General features: G+C 48.2%; 1 protein-coding gene across 1 annotated transcript; it reads right to left on the bottom strand.

Annotated features, from left to right (window-relative positions):
* Window positions 1-6,424: 6,424 nt before the first annotated feature.
* Window positions 6,425-6,976, bottom strand: LOC133082176 (ferritin heavy chain-like). Its single transcript, XM_061178652.1, has one exon. It carries the CDS (start codon window positions 6,974-6,976, stop codon window positions 6,425-6,427), a length of 552 nt encoding a protein of 183 aa, XP_061034635.1.
* Window positions 6,977-13,961: the final 6,985 nt, after the last annotated feature.

Genomic DNA, 13,961 nt, shown 5'->3' with positions numbered 1-13,961 from the left:
GGATGTTGCCCTACGACCCAGGTAAGATTTAGACCCCTTTCTTCTCCTGCACTCACACGGCACCTTGTAAGCCTCCTCTTTTACATCTTACTCAGATTGATTGGTGCTATCTCTCTGTGTGTCCATCTTTTCCACCACGCTTGTGAGCAGGAACTGTGCCCTAGTCATATTATATTCCTAGTGCCAAGCACAGCGCAGAAAACTTCAAAGAATCCAGGATAATTTGTTGAAAGAATTTGGCTAAACATTCTTGGCTATTTTAATTGGGCTATTTGGCTAAGAATTTCAAAAGCTGCATGAATGCTCCCTCCTAGAGTGTTTTATTTTAGGTTTATTTCTTGAATTGTGGTTCTAAAAAATATTTTAAGGTGGAACTTTTACTTCTCCATCAACTTTATAGAAGAATTAAACTTTGGGGAGAAAAAAAACCATGCCCAGGGAATTAGCGCACAGAAAAAAAAGAGAATAAATCTCCTTGTTGCATGTGGCATAGTTAATATCAGGTATAACATGTTGTAAACCAAAAGTAATGTTACCAAAAAATAAACGTTAAAATACAGATTAAAGGGAAGGAGTCTATTCCTCCTCAGGCAAGGCAGTCGCTTTGCATATTAATGAAACTTAAATGCCTCACAGTAAGAAAAAGGATTGGAATAGATTGCAGTAACTTAAAAATGAGTACACTTTAAACAGCTTCTGTGATGAATATGTGATTATGGAGAATCAAAATGGCTAGTCCCACTCTGATGCTCCCAGAAGAGCGATGACTGCTGGCCCTTAATTAACAAAGCCACATGTGGAGCCGAGGAAACTGAAGACACAAAGAAAGTTGACAGGTTGACTTGCTGAAATACGCAAAGATGTCAGTCTGGAAGGTGACAACTACAATTCTGGGGAGTGTGAGGGTTAGGGATGTGTATAAAATATTATAAACATCCAAGCCATTCTAGAATATTCATTGAAAGTGACAAAAAAATGGAAGGCAACAGGAAAAGACAAAGAGCTGCATAAAGACAGGTGAAAAGTTTAAAATATTTGACGGCTTGAGATGACTTCAGGTGTGGCAAATTACTGTAAAACATGGCGTGGCAAAGATTTCCTGTAACGTTTTAGGCTTTGCAGGCCACACGGTCTTTGTTGCAACGACTGACTCTGCAGTTGTAGTGAGTATGCAGCCACAGACAATAGGTAATTGATTGGGTGCGGCAGTGTTGCAGTAAAACTTTGTTTATCAAAACCCTTGGGGGCCAGATATGGGTTGCAGACTGTAGTTTGCCAACCCGTACTCTAAAAACACCAGTTTGTGACAAAACAGCACATTGCGCAAAAGCTAGTATGTAAATATGTGTGTGTGATCAATAATTGTTGGTTCAATCATTGTTGTTCGGGTTTTTATTGTGCTTGGTATGTTTTTATTGTGCTTGGTCCGGTACTTACATGAGCGTATGGCTGAGTGAGTTGGTTCAATCGAGGCAGCAGTGTTATTTTCCAGCGTCCCAGGCGATTCCAAGGTGCAGCCACGTTTAACAAATAGGATGCTGAAGAATGCTACGCAAAATTCAATGTGCATGTTATTCATCACCTGGAGTCTTGTTAAAATGCAGATTCTGATTCAGTAGGTCTGAGGTAGAGCTTGGGATTTTGCATTTCTAACAAACTGTCGGATGACACTGACCTGCCGGTCCAGGGACCACATTTTGAGTAGCAAGGTGCTTGCACTGGCTTTCAATGCCTGGGATGTCTAGGTCCTGCCCCTGAGACTGATGTAATTGGTCTGGGAGGTGGCCTGGGCATTGAGAGCTCTAAAAACTCCCAGGTGGCTCTAAGGTGCAGCAGAGCTTGAGAACCTCTGTGCTAAATCAAGTGCGTGGTGACATAAATTTTTGTTATTATGTTATCAGTAGCCCTGTTGCCCATTCTCCCCTTCCAATCCACGCATTCCTCTCCTTTTCAGGTCCAAACATCCAGAAGGTGGGTGGGATCAGGATTAGCTTTTCATCCTTTCAGTCTTTCCCACCTCTGAGGAGTGGACTGTAGTTCAGGATGGAAAGAGGAGGGAGGCTCAGGCAACCTGGGTTGGGGAAGAATAAGCAAAAAATTGTTCTAGGGGCCCATTTAAAGGGGAGGCTGATGGAGACAAATGGGGAATTACCACAGAGGGCTGTCACAGCAAGACTCACCTCCAGGCTTGGGCCTGAGTTTGGGGCACTGAAAACAGCAATCTACCCTCCTGAAGCCTGGCAGCAACTGGCAGCCAAGCAGCCAGGAAGGATTTCTCCTTCTTGATATGCAGAGTGACACAGTTGGTCGAAATGCAAGAGAGACCCCTAGTGGCAAAGTATAAATGTGAAATCCTTTCATCAACAAATCATAGGGGACACATAGTTTTTCAAGGCAGAAGCTGAGTGTGTCTCCCTTTGCCTGGCAAAGTAATAAAGCTATCCTTTTCTACTTCACCCAAAACTCTGTCTCTGAGATTTGATTCAGCACCAGGTGTACAGAGAGGCTGAGCTTTCGGTAACAAGTCCACCCACCAAAATCTTGCAAAAACATGAACATGATCAGAAACAGGTTATGTTGAGACAGCAAGTGAGAGACAGTAATAAGTGTGATGGTGCTTCTTCCCAGGAATAAAAATGTTAGAGCTACTAAACCTAATCTCTATGAAGAATATTCACACAGTGATTTACAGAAAAAAATAAGGATAATAATAAATCATAAACACCACAAATGAACTTAGAAGTAAGTGAATGATAATGATGGTAATGATGATAAATGATGGCTTACAAATAATATATGTACTATATGTGCCAGGCACTGTTGTAAGTATTTAGAAAATATTAACTCATTTAATCTCAGCAACCCAATGGGGTTGATGCTGTTTAAAAAATTTAGTTGATTTACAGTATGTTTCTGGTGTACAGCAGAGTGATTCAGTTATACATATATATTCTTTTTCATATTCTTTTTTCTTATTGTTTATTACAAGATATGGAGTATAGTTCCCTGTGCTATGCAGTAGGACGTTGTTGTTTACCTGTTTTGTATAGAGTAGCTTGTATTTGCTAATCCCAAACTCCTAATTTATACCGCCTCCCCCCTTCACCTTTGGTAACCATAAGTTTGTTTTCTATGTCTGTGAGTCTGTTTTTGTTTTGTAAATAAGTTCATTTGTATCATATTTTAGGTTCCACATATAAGTGATATCATATGACATTTGCCTTTCTCTGTCTGACTTAACTTCACTTAGTATGATAATCTCTAGGTCCATCCGTGTTGCTGCAAATGGCATTATTTCATTCTTTTTTTATGGCTGAGTAATAGTCCATTGTATATATATACCACATCTTCTTTATCCACTCATCTGTCGATGGCCACTTAGGTTGCTTCCATGTCTTGGCTGTTGTAAATAGCGCTGCTATGAACACTGGGGTGCATGTATCTTTACGAATTATAGTTTTGTACAGATATATGCCCAGGGGTGGGATTGCTGGATCATGCTGTAGCTCTGTTTTTCGTTTTTTAAGAAACCTCCAGACTGTTCTCCACAGTGGCTGCATCAATTTACATTCCCACCAACAGTGCAAGAGGGTTCCCTTTTCTCCACACTCTCTCCAGCATTTGTTGTTTGTAGATTTTCTGATGATGCCCATTCTAACTGGTGGGAGGTGATACCTCATTGTAGTTTTGATTTGCATTTCTCTAAGAATTAGTGATGTTGAGCATCTTTTCATGTGCTTCTTGGCCATCTGTATGTCTTCTTTGGAGAAATGTCTTCTGCCCATTTTTTGATAGGGTTGTTTGTTTTTTTTGTTATTGACTTGTATGAGCTGTTTGTATATTTTGAATATTAAGCCCTTGTCAGTCGCATCATTTGCAAATATTTTCTCCAATGGGGTTGACACTTTTATTATCCCTGTTTTACATATGAGGAAACTGAGGCGCAGAGAAGTGAAATAACATGCCCAAGTTCCCCCAATTTAGCAAGTGGCTAAACTGGGATTTGAATCCAGTCAACCTGTGGTGAAGGATCCAAGACACCAAACTGCTTCTCCAAAACAGGAGAGTAAGAAGGATCTTCAGACAATTTATAAACACTCACAAACAGCTGCTCAGCCTGTGCTTCCTCATATCTAGAGGAGAACAGTTTATATATATATATATATATATATATATGTGTGTGTGTGTGTATGTATATATATATATATGTATGTATGTATGTATTGAGACTGTATCAGAGAGAGAGCAGGGACCTCAAAGCAGACAGAGAAAGAGCGAAAAAAACAAGTTTGACTAAAAAGAGTAAAGGGGGAAATACCATTCAACACCATTTTTCTGGAAATTAAACTCAAAGGACCATAATCCTCATTTTTAAGAAAGTATTGAAGCACAGTCATGGGGAAATTTAGAAAGAAATGACTCCTTAGCTAAACTTGTTCATATTTCAGTAAATGTTCAAAGCAATCTAGTAACTCTAAAATGACTCAAGCTACTCGTGTGTCTTTGAATATAGGATACAAAGTCTGAAAATTTCTAACTCTGACCTTTGTAAACTATACACGACACAGAAGAAACAATATGTTTTGAGTATTTTTTCTCAGACCTAGACAACCTTAGGGTTTACATGGGAACAGATTTCATCTGCTCAAATAGAGAATGGACTGAGAGAGGGGAAGAGTTTTAAAAGGGGAACAGAAGAAAAAAAAAACAAAACCAAACATAGAAAAGCAGGTCTGTCGTTTCCTTGGGAAATCCTTTTACTGGGAAATAATTGTCTTTCTACCTATAGTCAAGAAGACAAGGTAATAGGCTAACGCCTCTCCACATCTAGAAGGGAGAAACCAGAGACCACACTGAGATTAAGAACAGGCTGATTTTGAGATAAACTCTGAGCAGACACAGGTGGCCACAGCCTGGAATGAGGCAATGGTCCAAGTGGGACCAGCAGCTCTCTAGGTGTTCCAGTGTCTCATCCCATCCTCTGAGTGTTGGCTGCTCTGGGTTTGGGGCCGCCTGTGCCATAATCTCTCTACTTCCTTTCTGGTGAGCTTATCTACTCCATGACCTCAACCCATCTATGTATATATAGGCTAATATGTCCCATATGTATTTTTCCAAACCTGACATGCCCCCTGAGCTCCAGGTTCATTTTTCTGGCTACCTGCATGACAGTTCCACTTGGGTATCTAATAGGCATCTCAGATTTTACATGACATGCCTTCCCAGCTCCTCGAGTCCCCCTGCAAATACCCCCAGATTAATAAATAGCACGACCATCAGCCAGGGTGTTCAAATCCAAACTTGAGCCTAGATGATTTTCGTCATTTCCCATTCCTCACCTCTGGTCCATAAAGCAGCTCCTGTAGACTCATCCAGTTCATCTGAAATTTGCCTGCATCTCTTCATTTCCTCTACCAACACCGCCGTTCAAGCCACCATTGTCTCTCTGGGCCTGCTACAGTTCTCTCTTAACTGGTCTTTCAGCTTCAACTCTCCTCATCCTCTACATTCTTCAAAGCAGCCAGAGTCAGAGTAACTTGGCTTAACATTCAGAGAGCTTTATTCTACTTGATATTCAATATCACAAATTGACCTTCAGCCTGGACCTTGTATTTTTCAGTCCTTCTATTGAGGTAATTTGGGGTTTGGGGTACCATGTTACCTTAATGGAAGAAAGAGTACGGTAAAACAACCTACATTTGCATGTGTTGTAAGGGCAGTATGCACGTCCAGCATGGTGACTAGGGAGTCACCCCTATGTTTGTGTGCAGGCCAGCCTGAGGCTCGCTCAGTTACCATTATCACTGTTGCTCAGGGTGAGCTTGTCAAAGAGGGACCCTGCCAAGCTGGCTTCTGGGGTCTCCATCTTGCTTCCCAGAATCAACAAACACTATTTACATATTTTAGTGAACTCAAAGTTTTCAGGTAAAGTTTAAGGACCCTTTATTTTAATCCCTGTCCCATCCCATTCCCTTCATTCTTCCTCCAGAAGCAACACTACTGTGATTTTTATACCATGTTTTTATACTCCTGCTATTCGCAGGCACCCGCATTCAGCAGGGCCTCACCTCACCACCCCCCCATATACCCACGTTGTTTATAAGGGGAAGATGGATTTTGCACTTTCCAGGGCCCCATGGAACGCCTTCTCCCTCCCTCTGTGGAGATCCTGACCTGCATGTGGGTGGGGCATGGGTGGGGGGAGAGCCTCCTGGATACCTGTTTTAAAAAGTGAGAGATTTGCCCACATGAATCAACCAGAGACCTTTATTTATTTATGAACCAATAACTTTATTGGAAGAAACAGAAAAACTGGAAGAAAAAAACTTAAGTGAACTTCTTCTGCAAGGGCACTATCGCCGTCTGCATGGCAGGCACGGTGACCAGGGCTCTGGTCACCCCGTGGCTCTGGGGAAGTCCAGGCTCAGTTCTTCTTGTCGCTGTCGCCCAGGGTGAGCTTGTCAAAGAGGTACCCTGCCAGGTCGACGTCCGGGGCCCCCATCATGCTCAGGGTGGCGACATGACCCTCCAGCTCTCTGATGAACGCCGCCTGCTGGCCGAGGCAGTGAGTTGCCAGGAAGAGACGCAGGTGGGGGTCGCTCTTGTCGGTGGCCAGCTGGTGCAGGTCGAGCAGGCTCCGGTTCACGCGCTTCTCCAGGCACAAGGTGTACCACATGGCCTTGAGGCCGCTCTTCCACTCGTCACTGACTGGCTTCCTGATGTCTTGGAAGTGGAGGCGGCCCCCGCGCTGGTTCTGCAGGCGCATCAGGCCCTGGGCCCGCTCGCTGTGCTCGTGGGAGCGGCGCAGGAAGAACCGGGTGAAGTTCTTCAAGGCGACGTCGTCGCGGTCGAGGTAAAAGGCCACGGCCAGGCACACGAAGGAGATGTGGAGCTCCAGGGTGAAATGGCTGTTGACGGCGGCCTCGCAGTCGGGCTGGTAGTTCTGGCGCACCTGCGAGGGCGGCGCGGGCAGCATGGCGGGCGGCGCGGGTAGCATGGCGGGCGGCGCGGGCAGCATGGCGGGCAGCCTGGCGGGCGGCGCGGGCAGCCTGGTGGGCGACGCGGGCATCCTGGCGGGCCTGAAGGCCAAGGTGAAGGCGGTGTGGAAGCGGGCCCTGCGGGGCCGCAGGCGGCGGTGGCCTCGGAGTATCCCCAGGGTGGGCGATGAGGGTGGCCGGAGCCGCTGGGCTCCGAGCCGGGCGGCAGATGGCTGGATGCCGGCTCTGGGATGCACCCGAAATGGGGTCCGTTATGGGAGTTAGGCGGTGGGCTTGCGGTTCTGTTGCCGGAAGAGGTCGCGTGGGGTGGGCGGGGCACGAACGCTGCACCCACGTTCCATCAAAGCCTGGGTGAGGCAGGGTGACTGTGACCCGAGCACCTGGTATCTATTAAGTTTTTAACTTTGCAAAAATATTTCGGTTTCCAAGGACTTCCTCTTGTTCTCTAATTGCTCCCTCTTAGAGCACCCTGTTCTCATTTTATAAACCCATTGTCTTCCTTAAAATTCTGAGAATATGAATTAGTAATTTTTGGTAATGTTCTCTTCCGTTTCCTGTATTATAGTTGTTTTTTCCTCCAGAAATAGTTCTGTTTGTTCATCATGATCTTCTCTTTCACTTTCCTCCAATATCTGGCAAACATTTGTCCATTCGTATTTGGGAGTAAAGGAGTCATGTGATCAGCCTGGGTAACTAGCATGGATCTGATCTACAGTTGGGACGCCCATTTCACTAATAGTCTTCTCCTCTGAATGGGGGGGCTCAGTGTGTCAGTTAGGGAGTCTTTTCTATTTGGGATACATGGTGTGGAGCTTGTAGGTAAGATAGGGACCATCCCAAGTGCCAAAAGCTTGGCATTTTCTGACGTTAGAAGACTTTCGTGTATCTCTTCTGTAATAGATTGTGTCATTCTGTTTTGTTTCTTCCCCTTCTGCTGAGCGGGTCTGCGGTTATCTCAAACCTGCTCTCATATGGGTTCCCTTCCTGAGCCTTTGAATGACATAAGGAGACTATCACCCCATCGCCTGCACCACCACTGTGCCCTGGATCTTGGTAAGAACAAAAAATAAAAATGTACTGTCTTAGGCCAGCAAGACTTGGGATATTTGTTACAGCAGTTAGCCTACCCTGACTAGTTACCCAAAGGAAGTTCTGGATGACTACAGGTTATAAGCCATTGTAAGCTTATAGCATTTCCTCTTGGTGGAAATGCAGATCCAAAAGTTAAAAAGTCTAGATAGAGCCGAATCATCAGGCTCTTATTTCTTTTGCAAAATTCATCAATAATATATACCAGTCCTGCTCCCTTTTTCCCTCATGGAGAGTGGAATGAAGAATCCCTCAAAGACCCATGAAGCACAAGGAGTAAGTGTTTCCATTTCCCTCAGTGCTGGGGAACAAACCCAGGCTGGTCCTCAGGTGCCCGGCCTTAAGCCGACAACAGGAGGCATAAGGGGTGGGACTGGGACCGGCTGGCCCCTGAGCCAGTCAGCTGTGGTGAGGGAGATGTGGGTCATGTGGGAACCACATAACTGGAGGATGTGTTTGTGTGGGGCAGCTCCCCAGAAGAGGAGGATACTGGTCCAGAACTGGCAGCGGAGCTAAGGAGATGGTCCAGGGATCGTACCTGTTAGCCTGCCCTATTGGAGTGCGAGGGCTGTAGGCTGGAGGGAGTCCCAGACCTGTGCGTGTCTCCTCCACCACACAGCACGCCGGGCGCTTAGCACCTCGTTCCCTGAGCAGTTCTTCGCCTTCGGAAAAGAGTAGAGAGAGAGAAAGGAGCAACCACAGTGGGCTCAGAAAGGCCTGGAACAACCAGTCTGAGACATCTGCGGGGGTGGGAAATGGCTTCAGCTCCCAGACGCAGCCTCGGGAGGCCCTGGGGCAGGGTGGCCTGGCCGTGCTCTCCGTGAAGGCCAGGGTTCGGGAGCCTGGCCGCGGTGAGCACTGGTTAACCGAGGGGACCAGGGCGCCAGTCCCAGTGAAAGACTTGATGAGTCCTCCCCAGACCCGGCGATTCCCTGCCTTCTCACCAATCCTCGCAATTCTGTGAGGGAGGGTTGTTTTTATCATCTCCCACACGAGGAAACTGAAGTCTGCGATATAAACTTCTTGTGCAGGATGACGTGGAAACTGCAGTGAAGTCAGATCTGACTCTCAGCTACACCCCTAGTGACCTCAGTCAATAAAATGGGGTACACACAGGACACTGTGTCCTGTCGTTTCTTGAGGCCTCTCCCAGGTTTACATAATGAGAGAACAAAGAGGTGCAGACAGACAGCTGTTCTGATTCTGTAGCAGCTCAGTAACCCCTCTGCCCCCCTTCTCGGCAGAGTCCTAACCTTCAGCAAGGCCACGTTTCCCGTACCCAGCCGTACAGGACAGTCTCTTCTTGCTCAGCTTCTACTAGGAAAGAAGTTTACGTAAATTTTTAAAAATTTATGAAGGACCACAGTTTGCGATGGAACAACACTTTTCCTCAGCAGGCCGGCAAGCCCCTGACCATGGCCGGGACGAGGGGGTTGAAGTTGGGCGTCACTCCTGTCATGTGCCTCCTGGCCAACCCCTCCAGCTGGGTTGTTCTTGATTTGCATTCTGCTGGTCTAATTGATAGGTGACATTTCCTCGTAAGTTTGTGATCTCTCATCCTCTTTCAATGGGGGTAATCAATATTTCATCCTAGGGTTAGAACAGAGACTTGGGTTGCCTTTCCACATAGACTAAAGTCAGTTTTCTAGAGAATTATTTAGCACCTCTCTCCCAAACTCCTGTCCCTTGGTCGATTCTCCAAGTAACCATTGACATGTGTGTATGCGTCTTTCCAAGCAGACTGTACTCTGTGAGGTCTGACGAAGATCACCACCCCTCTCCCTCTCCCAACAGTCTGGTGCACGTAAATCCCCCCAAATTGCTTACTGGTTATGTGTACCTCTTTGGCGTAACTAAACCACACTTCTCAAATGTGGACCATAAATCTTCACACCTGGTTTTTTAATCTGGGGGGAGGGGTGGGGCTGGTATGTCAGAAAACCACCCATGTTCTGCCTTTCGTGGCCAGCAATGGACTCGGACCCATTTCTTGTGGAGACGAGTGCAGAGAGCCGTGGGGACCATCACTGGTCCTCAGTGCTTTGCTGACCGTGATTCTATGACTGAGCACGTGTCGTTCAGAAATCCAGTACCTCAGTTGTGCTGCTTCACCCAGAAGGAGTTCAAAGGATTCCTCTGTCACATGTGGCCAGAGACGGTGACTCTCTTGTGGAGAGTTCTAGTCTAGCTGTGGTCCTGTGATTACTGACTGCTTATCACGTGATCAGCTTGACCCAGGGAGGGGTGAGGAAGAACCGCTACAGGAGGAAGGTAAACAACAGAAGTCTTGGGGGTGGGCTCAGCCTCTCAGTAGCGATGGTATTGTCCAGAAATGCCGGGGGCACTCACCTGGGCCATACTGCTTGAGGCAGCCCTCACAGACCTCTCCCCTTTGGGAGCCAGTATTGTGATTGGACCCGCCCTCCCCCCCCCACCTCACCTTGCGGCTCTTATTATGATTGCAAGATGCACTTCAGTAACAACCATCAGGGAACTTTGAAAAAAAAAAACATGGTTTGTTACTCACAGGTCCTGGAGGATACATGGCATGCGTGGAGCCACACAGCGAGGTCATGGGTAGAAAGAGAGAGAGTACGTGTGCAGGCGTGGGGTTCTTTTATTGGGGGTCTAGCATGGGATGCCTAGGGTTTCACAGGTTCAGTCTTTATTGGTGCATTTAAAACATGAGCGGGAATTAAAATGCCAGAAGGGAAAAACAAGTGGTCAGATGGTCAGTTCCCTAAGTCGACCAGAGATCTCCAAAACAAAGGAAACTTCTGGGGCGGGGCCGCCTGGCTCTTCCTCTAGTCCTGTAGCCAGCAGTGTGTTTATTCAAGATAGCTGTCTTTGAAGTGGCTGCCTAGGCAATCAGAAGCTTAAGGTCAGGCACTTGCGTTACAATAAAAAAAAAAATTAAAAAAATACTAACTCAGCTGCTTGCAGTACAATCCCCCCCCACCCCCCCACCCCCCCACCCCCTCACCCCCTCACCCCCTCCCACCCCCCCGCCCCGTGATGCTGAAGCATCTGAGTTAGTGGTGAGGACATTAACAGCCTTCAGTCATTTGTAGGCGGGGAGCTGTCTGGTTGGGAGCGCACATTTTGGCCTGCTTCCGTGGGGAAATATGATACAGTGCTGTCCTGCTGTCGGCAGGGGACAAACTCACAGTCTGACGAGCCTCTTGGTATAGGGTAGGGTCAGCGAGCAAGGACCTAGCAAGTTCTGCAAAATCATATCATAGTAGGTCATCCCCCGATGCCGTCGGGGCAATGCGTTTAGTCCATTGTTTCTGGAAAGTCTTAGTCTCCATGGCAGCGTTCCGCAATATAAACTGGGAAGTCGGGCCATCTGGGTGAGCAGCTAGGTCTCCAACTGGTGCCATGGCCCTGGGGTGTCCTCTCTGGTATAGGACGCATAGGCATCTCCAGTGGTGAACTCTTGGGCTGGGGCGGTATTGTCTGGAATGGTATCCTCTCCAGCAGTGAGTCTGTCTCACTCAGGGGTGAGGTCCTCTGGAGTGGTGGCCACCCAGGGGCGGGTGCATCCTCCCATGTGGCTATGCAGTTGGGGTATTGATCATGGGCTGGGCATAGGCTAGCCTGATATAACTTAGAGGCTTCCCCGAGGACCGAGCTGCACATCTGATGCCTGCTGCTAGTGGAACAAATTGTTAAGAGCTCTCTGGGGTCATCAGGGGCACATTTAGCAACAGAGTGGGTTGCTGTCCTTTCCTTCCCGGAGGAGCTCATCCAAGCACATAAAGATTCTGGGCACGTTTATGTCCCAGGCTACGGGAGATCTTATGGATGCCACTTAGGCATTCCTGGGCTCAACCCGTGAGGGCAATCAGTGGACAAATCCTGGGAGCACAGTCCCTGTACCCAGGTGGGTTTTATGTACGAGCAATCATAGGGCCAGTTAGCTTGTAGCACGATTTGATGTTGAAATTGGGCAAGTGTCGTTTAGACATTGCTTCCAGAGGGCCCCTTGCCTATAAAGGGATGCGATCCCTTTGCCGCTCAGACTCGGTGGCACACTAGCCTGAGCCCTTCCAGCAGGGCTCTCCAACATTCCCTGCTTTTCCACCCCGTGGTGCTACTGTGGGCCGGAGCAGTGTTTTTACAGCATTATATCTGGGTGAGGATTAGGCCCAAGGGCTCTACCAGTAACCCTGTCACCCAGGCGGTACAAAGCAGTAAGAATAGCCATCACCAGATGGTGCGCTGACGTGTGAATGAGCTTGGGTCACGTTCCTTCTGGATGAGCTATCTGTGTGTTGCTTAATGGCTGAGCGCGGTTGCTTGGTGGGGGAAAGTGCTGGGTCGCCTTGTCTGGCGTGGGGTCAGGCCACGACTTGTAGCTTGCTCGCCATGTTCTCATCCCCAAGTGTGGCCTGCGTCCACCAAGCAGAGCTCCTTTCCCTCTTTCAGACACCCAAAGTGCGCCACTGGTTGGTCCCGGGGCGATGACTTCTACTTCCTCTGAATTAGCTGGGGAGTTCAGTTTCATTAGCCGGCTCTTGTAGCCACTGTGTTTGGTGAGAGCGGCCGGTGTGGAGGTGGCTCCTTTTGGAGAGTCGTCACCGTTGGCAGGATTTCCAAAGAGATGATCTCGCACTGACTTGGTGGGCTTGTGGCCTGTGGGGCATTCCGTGGTGAGGGGACCGTATTGGACTGTCTGCCCTCGATCAGCCTATATCAGAGGGAAGCAGATGGTCAGATGATTAAAAAGAAAATCATAGCAGCATAGGGAAGTGGAGTCAGAGGTCAAAATTTAAAGGGCATCGTGCTGGAGTGTGAAAGCTTGAGAACTGCCAGAAATGACCCAACGTGGCATTTTGGAGGGTGTATGGTAATTGTGTAATAATTGGTAGGAGGGGTATAAAGGCTCAGGGGGTGAGAATTAAGCAAGATGACGGCCTGCGGCAAGAGTTCCATCCGTGTCGAGAACCACTTGCTTGAAAATAATTTAAGTAGTGTCTCTTTAAGAAGGTCATGAAGATGCTTGATGAGGCCAGCCACCTGGGGGCGGGAACCTAGATGGAAGTTTGGACGAATGTTGGGTGGGAGAGCCCACTGTTGAATCTCCTGAGAGGTAAAATGGGTGCCCTGGTCAGAGTCAGCAGTGTTTGGCGGCGATCTGAAGGGAACAGCAGTGAAGGTAGGAAGGAAAGAGATTACCTGTTTTGAGGAGGAATTTTGGGTGGAGTTCACCAAGAGAAGCCTCGTGTTAAGCATCAGTGATGGTGATGGGTCATGTGGAAGCCCCAGCCGGGCGGGAGTATGGTCGGGCTCCCCGGGGGAGTGGGTCCCCGTCGGGACGGCCCCCGTTGTTTGCTTTGGGTGCAGAGAACGCCGTTGCTCATGTGTCACCACCTTGGCTGCCGCTGAGGAGGGGGGCGTCCCCTCGCATGAGCACGACTTGTTAAGGCACGAATTCCCCGATGACCTGAGGTTGTGCGGGTCCATTTCGCAAGCTGGGGAGAAGGGTCGGTACCCTGAGGCATCTACGGGGCAGAGAGTGGAGGGCTGAGTGAGGGGGTCTGACCGCAGTATTCTTGAAAATGGCTTCAGGTGTGGAGCGGTTAGCGTGGGCAGAAACGTGAGAACTGATGATGGGGGTCGGGGGTTCTCCTCGTTCCTTCCGTGTCTTGGAGCCCCAGATGGCCTTGCCTTGCATGAGGAAGTTGTCCCTTAGCCACTGGCCAGGCCAAACTGCAAGGCTGTTAGCAGCGGCCCAGGAGTCTGTGAAAGGCCCCTTTTTGTGGCCTCCTTAAGGGCTGGGTGAACAGCTACAGGTTCTGCCCGTTGGGCTGAGCCAGGAGTGTCCTCCTCGACTAGAAAGGTGCCCGAGGCCGGGTGGATGACGCAGCC

The sequence above is a fragment of the Eubalaena glacialis genome, chromosome X, assembly GCF_028564815.1.
Source record: "Eubalaena glacialis isolate mEubGla1 chromosome X, mEubGla1.1.hap2.+ XY, whole genome shotgun sequence".
In the NCBI taxonomy this organism is placed as follows: domain Eukaryota; kingdom Metazoa; phylum Chordata; class Mammalia; order Artiodactyla; family Balaenidae; genus Eubalaena; species Eubalaena glacialis.
Note: the sequence above shows the minus strand (reverse complement) of the source record. Positions and strands in the feature narration are given on the sequence as shown.

What these genes read in the sequence shown, in the direction of transcription:
- LOC133082176 (XM_061178652.1), bottom strand. Translation starts at nt 6,976, where the DNA reads ATGCTGCCCGCGCCGCCCTCGCAGGTGCGCCAGAACTACCAGCCCGAC.